The 15620-nt window shown below is 39.5% G+C and overlaps 2 protein-coding genes across 3 annotated transcripts; both read left to right on the top strand.

Moving 5' to 3' along the window:
- Positions 1–5: 5 nt before the first annotated feature.
- Positions 6–10371, top strand: LOC113675362 (uncharacterized). Of its 2 annotated transcripts, none has more exons than XM_027191930.2 (7): positions 6–416; positions 1335–1631; positions 2186–2845; positions 4035–4247; positions 4755–5100; positions 7500–7612; positions 7691–10371. In XM_027191930.2, exons 1-7 carry the CDS (start codon positions 125–127, stop codon positions 8215–8217), a joined length of 2448 nt encoding a protein of 815 aa, XP_027047731.2. In that variant the 5' UTR covers positions 6–124; the 3' UTR covers positions 8218–10371. The 2 variants fall into 2 exon arrangements, with proteins under 2 accessions (XP_027047731.2, XP_027047732.2); XM_027191931.2 differs by having other exon boundaries at positions 280–412; positions 7691–9021.
- A 1555-nt stretch (positions 10372–11926) lies between these two features.
- Positions 11927–14907, top strand: LOC113675269 (potassium voltage-gated channel subfamily A member 10). Its single transcript, XM_027191821.2, has one exon. The coding sequence runs from the start codon at positions 12344–12346 to the stop codon at positions 13565–13567; it is 1224 nt and encodes a 407-aa protein (XP_027047622.2). The 5' UTR covers positions 11927–12343; the 3' UTR covers positions 13568–14907.
- The last annotated feature ends 713 nt before the right edge of the window (positions 14908–15620 follow it).

The following is a 15620-nucleotide window of genomic DNA, read 5'->3' on the forward strand; positions in this document are numbered from 1 at the left end:
TTTACATTTCAGCTTTCTTTCTCGATGCGTGACTGAATACCATACAACTATAAAACGGTATCGGCAATCCATTTGTCAACTGAAGCCCGCAAATTCTGTTTGCAGTGGTTTGCAGACATCTAAGATGGCAGAGATCGAAGCTGGGCAAGCATTAGCACCTGGATCTTCAGACAAAATTCAGTACGAATCCGCGACAAAAAAACGCCACAAGCTATTCAGAGTTAAACGAAAGACAGCTTTTGTGATTGCAGCTCTCATAGCAGTGCTGGGTTTTATTTTCTTTATCATAGGTTTGGTTCTCTTAGTGAAGAGTCGTAGCGCCAAATCTGAGACACATAAAACAAGCATTGAGGGAGACATCCGTGAAGATGATGAGATTGGAAAGTGCGCATTTTCAGCCGAGGCAAAGCGTGTAGGTGAGAGTACAATATTGCAATTTGTGAGCCGAAAATGCAAGTGCAACTGAAAGATTCCTGCAGGAATTTAAACAAAGCACATGTTATATAAGCTCAGAGATTGTTCGGGGAAGCAGCCAACATATTTCTTATTGCTCCTGGTTAAGTTAGTCTCTCACGCAGCCTCTTTAAAGGAGTTCCCTTACTCCTCCCCTCTTAAAAAAATAACTGCTGCGAAGGAGACCATTATTATTCACAATCATCAGCTGCGAAGTAAAATGATTTTTGACAAATGCACCACTTAAGGGATTATGTAACTTAATATGCGCTGAGCAACCAGCCGTGACCAATGGTGTTTGACATTACTGTGTAGTACCTCATGTCAGTGGACTGAGGAGAAGTCCTGGATGCAATAAACACAATGACCTTTTTGTCATCATTTACCTAATATACTTGCTGCTATGTAAAATCTAAAGAAAATTTTTGCCGAAACGTTTCAAAGAGCTCTCTTTGGGACCCCCGCTTCACACTTCCGGCTGAATCTTACAGACCGTAACTCCTTGAGAACCAAGTGTTTATAACGTCTTGTTCTGACTGAACTGACTGAGACATACGAGACGATGGTTATTTCACCTTATACTCAGAGTAGAGAAAATTACGAGCTTCTCCAAATGATGTCCAAAGTTGGTTTAACGGTTCACGCTTTACTGGGTCCCATTCTCCACACTGGCGTGGTAAGCTTCAAGCGCAACATAAACCAGCAATTTTCGACACATGAAAATACACGCTAAAAGATCAAATATTCCTTTATATTCTTTTACTGTCAGACAGAAATGGTCATCTTTTTTTTTGTCGTTCCATACAATTTCGGTGTATTTGCTCTCTCCTTGCGCTTATTAAATGTTTACCCTAAATTAAATTTATATTATTTTGTTTCAGGTCTCCTTGACTTTTTGAAGAGGATTGATAGTACCGTCCGTGAGCTTCATCCTTACGATGCTCGTTTCATGACAGGAGTCTCCATTGAAGATAAGAAAAAGATATTCCAACCATATAACCCAACCCCGGAGAGTATCAAAGCCATTTCTGAACGCGCGCATTCTATGTTGGAGGAGTTGGGAAGTTTAAAGATCGACAAGAAGCTTCTCCTTACACGTGAACGGCGCATGATCGCTAAAACGCATCATTTCTTGAAGCACTACTTCGGGCGGCCTTTTGAAAACAATTATTTAGCCGGTAAGTTTGGATTGAGAGAACTGAGTTACACCGTATTTGGTAACGTTTTCAGAATACCAAGAATCATTTTTCGCAAAGGAAATCTTCTAGAAGGAGCGTTTATTAGGTGTCCAAAGACAAATTGATTTATCGCAAAGTGTATGTTAACACTTTCAGAATGCCAAGAGTCGTCTCTTCGCGATGGAAAATCTTTGAGAAGGAATGTGCATTAGTGGTCCAAAGACAAATTATAATAAACCATAGTACAGAATTTGTGTGGTGTTTCAAATGTTGACAAAAGATCAATCTCTGAATGCTTAAATCGATTTCATGACGATCACAGAAAGGGTATCTGTTTGGGTCTCTCGCTTACGAAGCTCTTTACAAAATTTACCTTCGCTATCCTTCTATACCGTAGGGAAATTTCACACTAGAAATGGTCAAGTGTATGAACTCCGAATTCCCAGTTCGTGGTAAAATATCACCTGATAACGATGCAAAGATTTTTTCAGTACCTAGGCTCTTCGTGATATCGATACTCGTCTGTGGTTCATTCTTCGACTGATTTTTTCTAGGTTACTGGATGTTGGGACCAGGCAGGTACTGCTATCGGACTTTCAAGGGCATCACATCTATCAAGCAACAGCTCACCACCGTATTTCTCCTTTTCGCTCCTAAGACAGCGTCTGAACTGGAAGCAGCTTTGAATCTTATCGCCAAATTCAAAACCGGGATTAAACAGTTCAAGGAAAACTTGAAAAGCGGGATTCGAACCGGTATGGTAGGGTCCGTCACTGTGTGCAAAGAAGGAAAAGAATGTTTAGAAGACATTTACATTGAGGTCTCTTCGCAGCAATCGGGCCGCGGAATCCTGACGGCTTTTCAAGATCAAATTTCAATCTTTGTCTCTGAACTAAGCTCCCAAGAGGCTGCAAAGATTATGGCAAAGCACGGAATGAATGGTGCTGATCTTGTGGAGGAGAGCCTCGTTCGTAATGTTGGATCACCGTTGCTTGATTTATTTGAGTACCTTCAGAATGAACACTTGTCACACTGCTTACCGACCAATGTGTCAAGTGGACTGGGTACGTTGCCTGTCAATCATGTCTACCTCAACGGGAGTAAAACCTTAGAGATGACAAATCCGACTTTCAGAGAAGGAGACACGGTCCTACCTGGAAAGGAGTCTTACAAAAACTTCTTGTCTTACTACACAACACAAGAAATTACACCAGGTAACTGAAGCAAATTAAAAAAGAGAACCTATGCCCCAGGAAAGAAGGAAGGATTTTTCACTGGGGGAAGGGAGGGGGGTCCTCACACCAGCATCTTGATGACGTTTCCTATCTCAGACCTTCGGGCCGGACTTTTAAAAAGAGACAGGGAAGGGAGGGAGGGGGATATTTTACACCAGCATCTTATTTGAATTCGGAGCATACCAGGATGTATCAGTCTTGATGGTACTGTACATATTCCATTATAGATAAGGAACAATCACATTAAGATTCCCCTTAAGCTGGAATGGCTATCTGTAGGTATTGCTGGTTTTCACGTGACGTCACTAAATTTCAGACTTCAGAACTATTGATCCTCCTGAGATTTTACTTTCATGATGTATTAGAGCAGCTAAAAACTAATATTCAGACAAATTTTCACTCCAAATGGGTTCTTGGTTTAGTGATAGACTACTCTTGAATTTCTAAGCTTTTGCGTGACGTGGCCTTTACATGACAAGCGAGAGAGCTGTTATGTTGGTTTAAAAGGTGACTTATTTAGGGAAATTCAGCTATCTGAACAGTTCTTGTATTAGAATAAAGTATTATTGTTACGTTTATGAGTTCTTAGAGAGATAAATTCACGCTTTTGTAGCAAAACTCAGTGACAGATGTTTCTGCTGGTTTCCGGCCGCCATGTTGGTGCCCATCTAGGTGGGCACCAGCATGGCGGCTCCATACAAATCTCTATAAATTTGGGAAAAACGTTTCTCCTCATATCTTCCGTAAGAAAAATTGCTGTGACCTGAATCTTGGCGAGAGTCTTTACATATCTAGCTTCTTTCTATTTCCAGATTCTAGACTAAATCGATTGAACGGTTTTTATTTTTTATTTTGATCTATTTTGAATGGCGTGACACTGAAAACCAGCAATTAGTGGCGTTGTTTATAAAAGAACCGTTCCTTGAGAAAGGTACGATCGAAAATGGTGGCTGTTGGGATGTGTTAAAAATTTAGTAATCTTCTAGCCTGATATCGATTGCGATGATCTCCGCGTGATCTAAACTACTTTGCATAAAACTGGCGGAACTGACGGAACGCGATGGTGCCGCGGTGGTGCTGCAGTGCCGCTGCGGTGGGGCCACGTCCACCTCGTTTGTACTCTTCACCTTTAGTCATATCATTAGCGTTTTAACCTTCAATATTTCAGTTGAAGTTCAAGATTTGGGCTGGGAGATGTTGAAGAAACTTTACCTACAAGCGGTGGATATTGCTAAGAAGATCACCAAACAGGACACTGAGGAGATAGCTGTAAATCAGTTTACAAAATACCTCAACTCGACGGAAATGTACTTTAATGAAAACCCTTTTCCGGAAAATGAATCTAATGAAGAGGCCTTTCGCAAATGCAAGAGTGAGGAGGGTAGGTAGCATGCTAGTTGACATAACATGATTGACATAACATGCAAGAAATTCTTAGTAGCGCAAAAGTGTTGAACAGACATGAAGACATTAAGAAGCCTATGGAGGTCTTTCCTCCTCGAAGGAGGGTACTCCCACATAAAGGATATTTGGATTTGCACCGCCCTTAGGGTGTGGTTTTTCAGCAAAATTTTGATTGGAGAACTGGTCAAGATTTCGACCTTATAAGTTCTCAAATCCGAAATGGTTTTTAAGTAAACCACGAAAGCTTAAAAGCATATTTCTCTTTTCGATTTCAGGTGAACAATAGAGAAAGGGACGTAACTAACATATTCATTCGAGTTGAATTTTGGGACAAATATTATCTATTCATGTGATTGCAGCGGGATGTTTCACGTTTTGATCTCCTTCTTGTTTTAAGATCATGCGATGGCGTACACACATGCACGAAATGTACCACCGTGTAGGGAATTATTTTCGTTACTAACATGTTGACCATTTTTTTCAGCCGCCCAAATCTATTGTCCACAGCGTTACAAAACGATGTTAAAATGGCTGGATTTGTCACGCAACACCATGTCACGCCTTTTGCCAAAATTGACAGATTTATTTTACTTCACTGGAAACAAGACCACCGTTCCCACCTGCCCAGTTGCTATGGAAATATCATTCAATCCCTTACAACCCGTGCAAGGTTATTCTACGAGTGGAAGTTCATGTCAATCGCCCAGCAAGTACAAAGTGCCCTTCTTTGTTGATCGAATGGGGCCAAAGTACTTTGAGTTCACAGTGAATGCACATGAGGCTAGCCCCGGACACCATTTGCAGTCTCAGGGATACGTAGAAAACTTCCGGTGAGTGTAGAATTTGGCTTAACTTAACTCGTTTTCTCTAGTCATTACTCCCGAAAGGAACACCCGCAGAGGTCTCGCGCGGCTAATTTCCTAACAGCGCTTGGGAGTAGTTTTTTCTTAATCATGACAAATAAATACCTGCAACCTCCATGGCTCTTCACTTTTCCGCTATAATTTGTATCTTCGAGTACTTACTATGACTTCTGTGTCTGTGTTTTGACCAAAAGTAAAAAGCGAAGATGGATGAGTGAAAACGTAAACAGGCCACGAGACATGGTGTAAAGAGCTTTATTTCATCATTTCTGTACAACACGGGAGATTTTCGAAAAGCGAATCCGACCGGGCACAAACAAAGGATAAACACAATACAAGATCCTTAAGTAAAAATAGTATGAGTCGCGTGAATCATGCGACTGTTCAATTACAATTTCCATCCCTCATCGACACTCGAGGCATCGAAAACAACAACAACTTATCAAGGTTTTAAACTTTACCTTCGATATCAAAGATAGAGCCTTCGCAGTGACTGTTGTAACTGTAGGTTGTTACTTTCTTTTGGACCTTTCCATCTTTCTAAAGCCACTGGTCGATGAAAATTGAGTCAAAACATAGAATTTTCTTTAGACTCTAAAGATTGCAACCACGCAGCAGAAATTTCCCGTTCAGTTAAAGCAGCTCGAAACCGGAGGACTGGCCACTGATTTCAAAAGAATCTACACTACTTTTTAGTCATTTTTTTTCATTAAAAAAATAAATAACATATATGTTAGTGTACAGAAAGTGGCATGTTGCTCGCACCAATCAGATCGTTTAGGTTATATATCTCGTACCAATGAGATCGCGGCATCAGGGTGTGTATCTCGCACCAATCGGAGCGTCGTTTTTGTTCTTTGGTTTGAGAAGTGTTCAAATTTCATTAAAGTAAAGGGGGATTCGGAGAGAGCGGTTCGTTAAAATGGAATCATCTTCTAGAATGAGAAATGTTGGCGTTTCTGTGTTTTTAACGTGTATTTTACCGCGGTTCATGAGAAATGCGATACCACTGAACAGATGAAAGATATCAGATTACCTATGGTAAACGTGTTACTCATGCTGTGAAAATGGTGGATAGTTGTTCGAGAGATAATGGAGGTCTGTGCACTGTAGCACGATCATGGTTATTGTTCCTTCACAACGAGAGTGAGTGGAAAATTTTGAATCAAATATTGCTTGAGGTGTTGATGAATTGCACCAAACATTTTGATTTGAGCAGTTCTTTAACGACAAGCTGTGTTGCAAGATTCGTGATTTGTTGAGTGTGCTGATTATATTTTCCTGGATTGGTTTGCTCGGTGCTATCTCTAGATGAATGTCTGATTAAAATTAACTATGGCCGATTTTGTGTATGTTTTCGATGCCTGGAGAGAGTGATCTTGTGGAGTCGTTTGTGTTTGGCCAAGGAAGAATTCAGATACCATCGTTAGCACGTTTATTTGATTTTGTTATCTGGAATGAATGATTTACGGAGATAAGTTAATATGATGTGATCTACTAACGTCGAAAATAAATCAAGTCGAAGGAACAGTTTTGGTCCCGGTTCGCATTTTTGTCAACAAAATAAACACATACCGCTTTAAAAGATGATAATACGGACCACGTGCAAAGCTGTCAATTGTTTCTCGAATGTTGCGCGTGTTAAATATTCAATAGTGACATCTCGTTTACATCTACATCTACTTTTATTACGTTGATAAAATCTGTACAGACATCACACCAACCAACTCGCGCGCAAAGTGAGAAGACTATGAAGGTTTGAAATTATAGTACGATCGATTTTCATCAAGAAATGGGCCAGGAATATTTCAAAATAGTGCAAATAATCGTGAAAGCTGACCGCGGAAAAGTAATTGCGTGACGTTCGGTAAGTTGTAAGATGACATGTTATCACATACCAAACGAAGAAACTCTTTAGATCCTCAGTCTGCATTTTGTACCCAATCTGCAGTCTGCAGTCTACATTTTGCACCTCGTCTACATTTTGTATCCGGTCTGCAGTCTGCAGTCAGCATTTTTTACTAACAGGTACCCGTGGCACCAACACAGTTTATTTTTGGTTACAGCTATTCGCACATCACACACAATCTACCTCAAAATACCTGTGCGTGAGTTAATTCGACATTTTCGTTCTTTACCGCGTTAATACTCTTCTTTCCTTTTGTAGGAATGTAATCATCACTTACAATGTTTCAAGTAATCCATCCACCCCCCCCCCCCAAAAAAAAAATTCTTGTATGCATAGCATGCCTATGTTTAATCCATGGAGGAAGTAAAAGGGTTGTAAATCAGAGGTGGGGGGTTGCTGAAGTAGCGAAAACTATTTGATGAAACTTGCTAAAAACTGACACTCGTTGCTGTTGCAGAGATGTATGCCGGGAAGGCGTCAATTTTCAATTCCTAAAGGATATTACAGGAATTGCCATTAGAGAGGGTTGGGGTTTATACTCCGAGAATCCACTAGCAGCACAGGATACAGGTCAGTAAGCAATCATTGAGTTGTCAGCTATCCAAAGTAAGTAACTCTATTGTAGGTTTTTTTTTTCATTCTTCGCAGATCTATATCACAACCGTATCCTTGAACGTTACGGTGCTCTCAAGGGTCAAATATGGCGCGCACTTCGCCTCATCATAGATACCGGCCTCCATTCTAGGAACATGACGCGAGAAGAAGCCATAGATCTCTTTCGGCGTTATATGTGGGATTACAGCGACGTTGTTCCAAACGAGGTCAGTCGATACCAGGCATATCCGGGACAGGCGACCGCCTACATGACTGGTCAGCTGGCAATTTGGAGAATGCGCAATGAAACTTCAAAGAAACTCGGAGCAAAGTTCAAAATACAAGATTTTCATTATCAGGTATTGTCCCAAGGCGAAGTTCCAATTTCATACCTTCAGACCCATATTGAGGAGTACGCCAACTGTGTCCTGCATGAAAGAGGCAACGGTTGTTGGGATGCTCTTACTGTTGTTAACGAACAAGAGCATTACGGACAGACATCTGCACTAGATGAGCGACAACAGCGGGTAATACGAGAGAAATTAAACCAGCTATATCCCGCAGACTCTTGTATATTTTAGCGATGTAAATGATAACACGTAGCATAGAGTATTTTAATGTCTACATTGGGAATTTTTGTAGTGAATTGACAGAGATCTCAGACCAATGTTATTTTCTGAGCAACGGCACACCTACCCCTCCCCTAACCCAAAAACAGTCAACTGTAAACAGCTTAGGGTTAAAATGTACATGTTGGGTCAGGGGAAGGGTAGGTGCGCAATTGTTCAGATTCTGTAATAATAATTTATCTGAGATCTCGCTGTCTAAGAGAAAACACTAAATACAGCCTTATTCGTTTAAAAACAATGGAGCACTTGGTCATTATAAGAGCTTCATTGCTTTTTCTTTAGACTTTATCTGCCATGTGTTTTTCCATTGGCTCAGCGGGACAGAAATAGGAGGGAAATGTTTTCTCATAGTCCACCGGAGCCTGGTAATGAATCATGTGATTTTTGACGGGGAGTTGTCTTTTTTTTTTAAGCCCGCTATATCTGTCGTTTTCTCGCCCATCAACTCATTCGATAGATTTCAAGTTTAAGTAATGAAATGATCTTCTCAGGTGAGTTGTTAAAATTGCGGTCCGCCTGCGAGGATCATTTCACTGAAGATTTGTGATCAAATTTCACGTTACACTGTGAATTCTCGTCAGTCTTATTGATATTTGCACGTATGGATCTACATGTATGGATCTGTTGAGTCTGCAGAAAAGGTTCGAGTTGATAGCGTTCTTCATGTCATAGCTGTCGATGGTTTGTGAGAAAAATGTCAAATTAGTTTCGTAAATAAACAAAGAAGGCAATGATAGAAAAAAGAAAATAGAAATATCGCTTATTGCACACGACACATCATTTAACCCTTTACATCCTAACATCAGTATCTATCTTCTCCATACTCCTCTCTCTTTGTTTCTTTTGGTGCTGACAAGGAGAATTCATTTAAAGATCAAAGCTTCCAAGGTTGGTGATCGTTTCCTTTATTCTCTTGATCTTAATGAATGGTTTAGCTGTATTATTGTAAGGAGAAATTAGATGCTGATCACTCCTAGAGTTTAAACGATTAATACTTTTAAGATTCGCAAATCAAAACGATGTCTTTTAAACCTTTTAACTGCAGGCAAAAGTTGGAAAATACAGGGTTAACCCAGGGTTTGAAAAGTGTTAAACTGTGTGTATCAGAATTAAAACCAAGCATGGCATAACAACATAAGCAATCCCTTACAGCTTTTTAAAATTTATTCAGTGAGGAATTGTAAAGAGCACGAGGAAACGTGCCGGTCTTTTCCCGTCTGATTGCTTTTAGTTTTACAAAAAGAAGGGGTTTATCAGAGCCAATCATAAATCAGAGTAATTATTCTGGTTGTGGATTAAAGGGATGATGGAGGGAGGGGGAAGTGAATTGTCTCGTAAATCCATGCAGCTATTTCTAGTCTTTACAAGAAAAGTGGGCCAGTATTTTGAAGGTTTTAGCATTGAAATAATGCTGACCGGCTTACGTGCATGCTGCAATGTTTATTTGTACTTTCTGAAGTTTTCTTAGCTCGGCTTTTATCGATGTCTTCACAGGTTTACTTTTCAACGAGGAAATTTGTTTGTCTCTTTGAAAGCCTATGTTTTTTTCTACACGTATCATGTGTTAATCCACCTCACAGACGGATTAACACCGGCTCAAGGAAATTTTCCAAACAGCTTAGTCGAGAAACGAGACTGTGGGTCTACTTTACCCAAACAAAAGTCTCTGAAACAGGATTTTTCGGCTTGTAAGATTTTGTGAAAAATTCTCGGAGACCGTTTCTAAGGGGGATATCTTTCGCCATCCTTAGATTAGAAGGTGAGAACCGTTCTTTTGCGAGAAATTTTTGGTTTCACTCCTGGCAAGGAAAACTGTTCGTTGTCACTTGTTTAAAACATTAACTAGGTATCTTACCAAACAAAAATCTGTACGTGTGTTGACGTTATTTCGCTATTCAGCAAAATTATAAGCCATTCTTTGCGGATGACTTGGTTCTTTTTGCGATAATACAATGACACTACCGAAAGTTTAACATTTATTTTATCAACTAGCAATAACACACTGAACTTATACACTCATTGAATACAAACATTAGCGAACGCTATGTGTTTTATGCTAGTGAAAAATGTATAGAAATTCTTTAAAATAAATATGCGTTCACCTGCATTGCGAGTTATCTCAAAATACATCATACATTAGCTGTACACTCGTCATTTCTTTAATTACTTTGACATTGATTTCGTCCATAGGTGAACGAGTCGACAAGTCAGTAGTTTTCCGCACTTGACTGTGGGCTAAATCATAAAATTCAGCACAAAAATAAGTTGGCTGAATTAGCCCTCCGGCATCGCCTTTCAAAATGTTTTTTGCCTATATCTGCCAATTTTGCTGAAAAGTTAGTCCTCCGTGCCTACCCAGAAGAATGAGAATTGATGTAAACTTTTAATAGCGAGCTGATCGAAGATTTTCAATCTTACCCGAAGGCAATGCGCTCTAATCTTTTCAAATTTGTTTACCATCCACGTCGGTGTCCTTTCTATTCTTTTTCTGCTTTCTTTCAATAATCGTAACCGTCATCAACAGAATTGCTGTGTTCCTTTCGTTTTACCCATTTCAACGCCACTACAAATTGTGAAAACAATCAGTTTACCACCCAGAGGCGACTTTTTCAAGGGTTGGTTCTGAACATCTAAACAACAAGTCTTCGCTAAAATAACCCATAAATCATGGCAGAGTGAAGCACGGAAAATCACCGAAAAATATCAAATTTAATTGAAGACGAACTCTAAATGTAAATTTAGCTCTCTTAGCCGGCAGTTTTGAATAACGAAGCCGCAAGAGAAACGTGCTAAGGAAAGGGAAGTTGCTTGTTTTGCCGCACGAAGTTTCACCGCCTTTTTTTTGTTTCGACAATTTCCTCCGAGTTCTCTCGGCAGCAACTGCTGGTTAAATAGAACTATGTTCGGGAAAGGTTTAGGAAAAACTCACGGACTTGGTAAAAAAGCCCGAGGGAATTCTAGAAGCGACGGCGCATTTTCACTCTTCTCCAAATTTATGGTCTTTAGAAGGGACATTTCTGTGCTCAGAACATGCTTTTTGGCATTTCCGCTACGATTGAGACACATCTATCTTCGGCGTTTTCGGTTAAAATATTGCTACGGTAATTTTCAGGAATCCTGACTAATGACAGCAACAATTTTTTAAGAAATTAAAATGTGTTTTGCAGCGGCAGGAGATGAGAACAAACACAGCAGGCCCCTGCTTTTTCGATTATAGTAGTCCGTTGTTACAAGTACACCTGCAGTCTTTACGTTAAAGGTTTTTCTTTTCGGGGAGCATCTATTTTGACAGCTTGTGTGTCGAACATCAAAATAAAATGATATAAAAAAATCTAATGATAACTTAGAACGGATTTGCATGCAAAGAAATAAAATCAAATAATTTGATTTCTGCGAATTTTACAGTGCATCACGCTTGTAAGATAATTAAACTGATTTTTTACGTAGAAAAAAACTTAAAATTTTAATTGTTGTGATCCGAGAAAGGGCAACAGTGTTAGAAATTTTACGATTGAATATTAAACCATTGCAATCAAAATTTGAACATATAATCATTTAGATCAAGTCAAATAAAAGGCGATAATTTTTACAAATTTGACAAGTTTAGAACAACAGAACGAGGCGTCAAGTAGTACTTAATCAAAATCTGCGTTTCGTGTGAGACCTGTCTGAAAAGCGAAGAAAGTAATTTTTCGGAAGGAGATATTCTGTCATTATTTACACGAATGCGTCTATTGGTTGCTAAGAATTCACGTGACCGCCGTAGAACGCGACAGAAATTATCCTTTTGTGATTAGCCGTACAAAGGAGGCAATTAGCACTAAAAATGCCAAGTGCAGGGAACATGGATCTATGGAATCTATTCACGGTTATGAATATGCAGAGAAATTGATGTCAAATCGACCAAGAAGTGTTTACCGGCACATCACTTGCGATTTCTCATTCCTCGGCCAACCTAAACAGGATGTAACAAGCATCGGGGTTTTGCGCAGGAAGACAAAAATCGCATATTATCCGAGCGTGCTTTTTTTTTTGGGCATTTTCAAGTCTCACGCCGGCGGGAATCCTCAGCTTTATAATGGAGCCAAACAATGGTGTTAAGGAGAATGTTGGTCGCGTCGTAATCAATGTAAGCGGAGCGATCTTCGAAGTAAGCGAAAGCAAGTTGCTTCATTTCCCTCAGTCGCTACTGGGCTGCCCTCAGAAACGGAGCAAATATTTTGACTCTCAGCGCGAGGAGTATTTCTTCGATCGTCACCGACAAGCATTCGAGGGTATACTGTTTTACTATCAAAACGAAGGGAGATTAGTTTATCCGGACAATGTGCCATCAGAAGTTTTTGATGAAGAAGTTAAGTTTTTCATGCTCCCCGTTGAGCCAAACAGCTGTGAGAAGTTGGAAAGGGTTATACTCGGCGATTACAACCGCTCGCGTCCTCTGAATATTTGGCAGAGGACACTCTGGGAATTGTTTGAGTTTCCCAATTCATCGCTGGCTGCAAAAATTCTGGCAGTTCTCTCGCAGGTGTTTATTATCGTATCTTTAGTAGGTTCTTGTCTGAAAACTGTCGAATCGCTTCAACCAGAGCGTACCAAGGTGATAGAAAACTTTCAGAACCATAACAAGTCTGTTTACCGAGATTTAACGCCGTCTGAGTTACATGACGATGACTGGTTTTCATTCGATCTTGTTTGCTACAGTTGGTTCACTTTGGAGTGTGCTGTGCGGTTACTCGCGTCCCCAAACAAAAGTGAATATTTCAAATTGCTTCCGAATTGCGCAGATTTTGCTACGATCTTGGTTTTTTATTTGGAACTCATTGTGAAAATGGCTTGGCCCTCGGCCACCGTGGTGGTCCGTTTACTGGAAACTTTTGCGGTCATTCGAATATTAAAGTTAGTACGATACTGCGAGGGAATGAAAATCCTGGTTATTACTGTCGTATCAGGCATCAAAGACCTAGGCCTTTTGGTAACGTTCGCCACAACCTTTGTTATTTTGGGCTCGAGTGCGGTATTTTTTGTAGAACTGAACGAGCAGGATACTAGTGACTTTAAGAGTATTCCCGATGCATTTTGGTGGGCGATAATAACAATTTGTACAGTTGGTTATGGCGATAAAGTTCCTGTCACAACACCGGGAAAGTTTATGGGGGCTATCTGCGCTGTACTTGGTACTGTAACAGTTGCTCTGCCTCTGTTCCGCTTCGCTGCGCATTTTCGCACGAGTATCGAACACTCCTCTTACATTCTACCGCGTCGCGATAGAAAAGTTTCTTCTTCGAGACGAAAAAGTCGATGAAATAGCTTTGATAATTCGTTTTAGAGATGATTTCCGCTCTATATTTCATGTAATTTCTAACTTAGCGACAATGAAAATTTAGATTAAAAGGAGAAAAATAGATTCTACACACGAACAGGACACCGAGGCGATATGATTTTATGCAAAAAGATCATTATGTCAAGAATAAGAAAATATTAATTTGAAAAGAGATTTTGTATGGTGAATAAAGTGACAGGTCACATTGTAATATGCATTTAAGAACCGCAATCGAGTTGGCCATTTTCCGGAAATGACATGTTCTGTAAATTACGCTTTCATTTCAAAGATGATTATCATATTTTTAATATCATGCAAGCGTCCTTGTGACATACAGTTTATCAAAGCCGATGATTAATGTTGAAATTTCCAGTGAGGATTCTTTATAAGTTCTTGGCTTTGATTAGAAAAAAAAACCGCAAAATATTAAGGGACATGTATGGCATTACTGTAGACACTACATGTCACCGCTAAAAGCGATTGTATACTAAATTTAAGTTTTGTTTTCGAGACAAAGCTTCAGTTCTGTGTTTCCCAAAACAAAGACAAAACACGGAGAAGCCAAGCTGACATAAGTGTTTGTTTTGAAATGAAATTCACATCGCTGCGAGAAAACCTGTTTTCTGAACCAATTGTGGTGTTTATTTTAATGAGCTACAATTTCTTCTTTTCTCTATGACTTTAGGGCATTTCTTGTATCTTCAAACCCGATCAGTAATATTCTTTTTTTTTTCAAGATTGGACGCGTGTACGGTTGCCTTTGTCGTGGCAGTAACTAAGTTGTGTGAAAGACGTTCATGAAAGGTTTTCATTTGAAATATCACAAGAGTAAACCTAATAATGGTGATGTTGACAGCGACATTAAAGCGAAAAGCTCATTTAATCAAGCAACACCCTGAAGGGACTAGACTAGACATTTCTGGTTTTCATTATATTTCTAAACCTGATGTTCGTTTTCGCCGGTACGATTTCCATAACAAAGAGATCTTTTGAGCGTTTTAGACTGAGGGAATTCTCGTGCGAATAGGTTAAAGAATACTCCGATTGGTTAAAAACCGCAAGATTTTAGAACCCAGTTATATTCAATTGACTATGATAGTAATACATATTATTCGTAACGTTGCAAACCTTCATTTATTTTATTTTAATTAAACTCTGTTTTGATGTTATGGTGGAGAGACGGTGAAATAGCATCGTGCGCAACGGGGTAGCTGTAACTTTATCGTCAAGTAATTTTGATGAGTAAAGCTTGAAATTCAAGTTAATCACTTGTAGACCAGAGATACAAGGCAAAAATATATTATTAAATAAATTGACAGTAATGGATGGATGTTGTGGGCGGGCACAGCTGCTCTTGAAAATGAACCTCCTCATTTTTCAGCGCAAAATTTTGTCAGACATTGTAGTTGGGTTACCTGCCATACGTGTAAAGAATTTTGGTTCATGAAAATGAACCTCCTCATTTTTCAGCGCAAAATTTTGTCAGACATTGTAGTGGGGTTACCTGCCATACGTGTAAAGAATTTTGATGTGAAACTGCACAATAATATAGCTATATCTGCTAAGCGGACAAAGGATATTTGTTCGGTATCATAACCACAACTTTTTTTTGTTTATTAAAAATCTTCTACGTGACTTCCGCTCAACGCAAATTATTCAGTGGAGGTTAGTTGTTTAGTTCGTGCATCTGTTTTCATTTTTAAACCAAGGTGCTGCACCTGCCCATAGTATTATTTAGGAAAGAGAAAAGTAGAAGAATCTCATGCGTGTGGAAATATATAAAGCAAACAATTATAATAATAACTATAATTCATTGCTCCTGTGGTTTTCTTTTGATAATGGCCATTAGCTGGACAAAGGATGGGGAAGTTATGAGAGGACAACTTGCGCAAACTCCTAAAAGTTTGACACAACGAGAAGAGTTTTTTTCTCGCGCATGCTAAGTGATATGAAACCCTCAGGGGAAATTTTCGTATCTTGTCTCTCGGCTATACGGAGTAGACAAAAGTTATGTCTGCCAAAGACACCGCTTAAT

This window comes from Pocillopora damicornis, chromosome 6 (genome assembly GCF_964200805.1).
Source record: "Pocillopora damicornis chromosome 6, jaPocDami1.2, whole genome shotgun sequence".
Taxonomy (NCBI): domain Eukaryota; kingdom Metazoa; phylum Cnidaria; class Anthozoa; order Scleractinia; family Pocilloporidae; genus Pocillopora; species Pocillopora damicornis.

Coding starts and splice junctions, on each gene's coding strand:
- LOC113675269 (XM_027191821.2), top strand. CDS start 12,344: ATGGAGCCAAACAATGGTGTTAAGGAGAATGTTGGTCGCGTCGTAATC.
- LOC113675362 (XM_027191930.2), top strand. CDS start 125: ATGGCAGAGATCGAAGCTGGGCAAGCATTAGCACCTGGATCTTCAGAC. Junction 417..1,334: donor AGCCGAGGCAAAGCGTGTAG/GTGAGAGTACAA, acceptor ATTTTGTTTCAG/GTCTCCTTGACTTTTTGAAG. Junction 7,613..7,690: donor ACTAGCAGCACAGGATACAG/GTCAGTAAGCAA, acceptor CATTCTTCGCAG/ATCTATATCACAACCGTATC.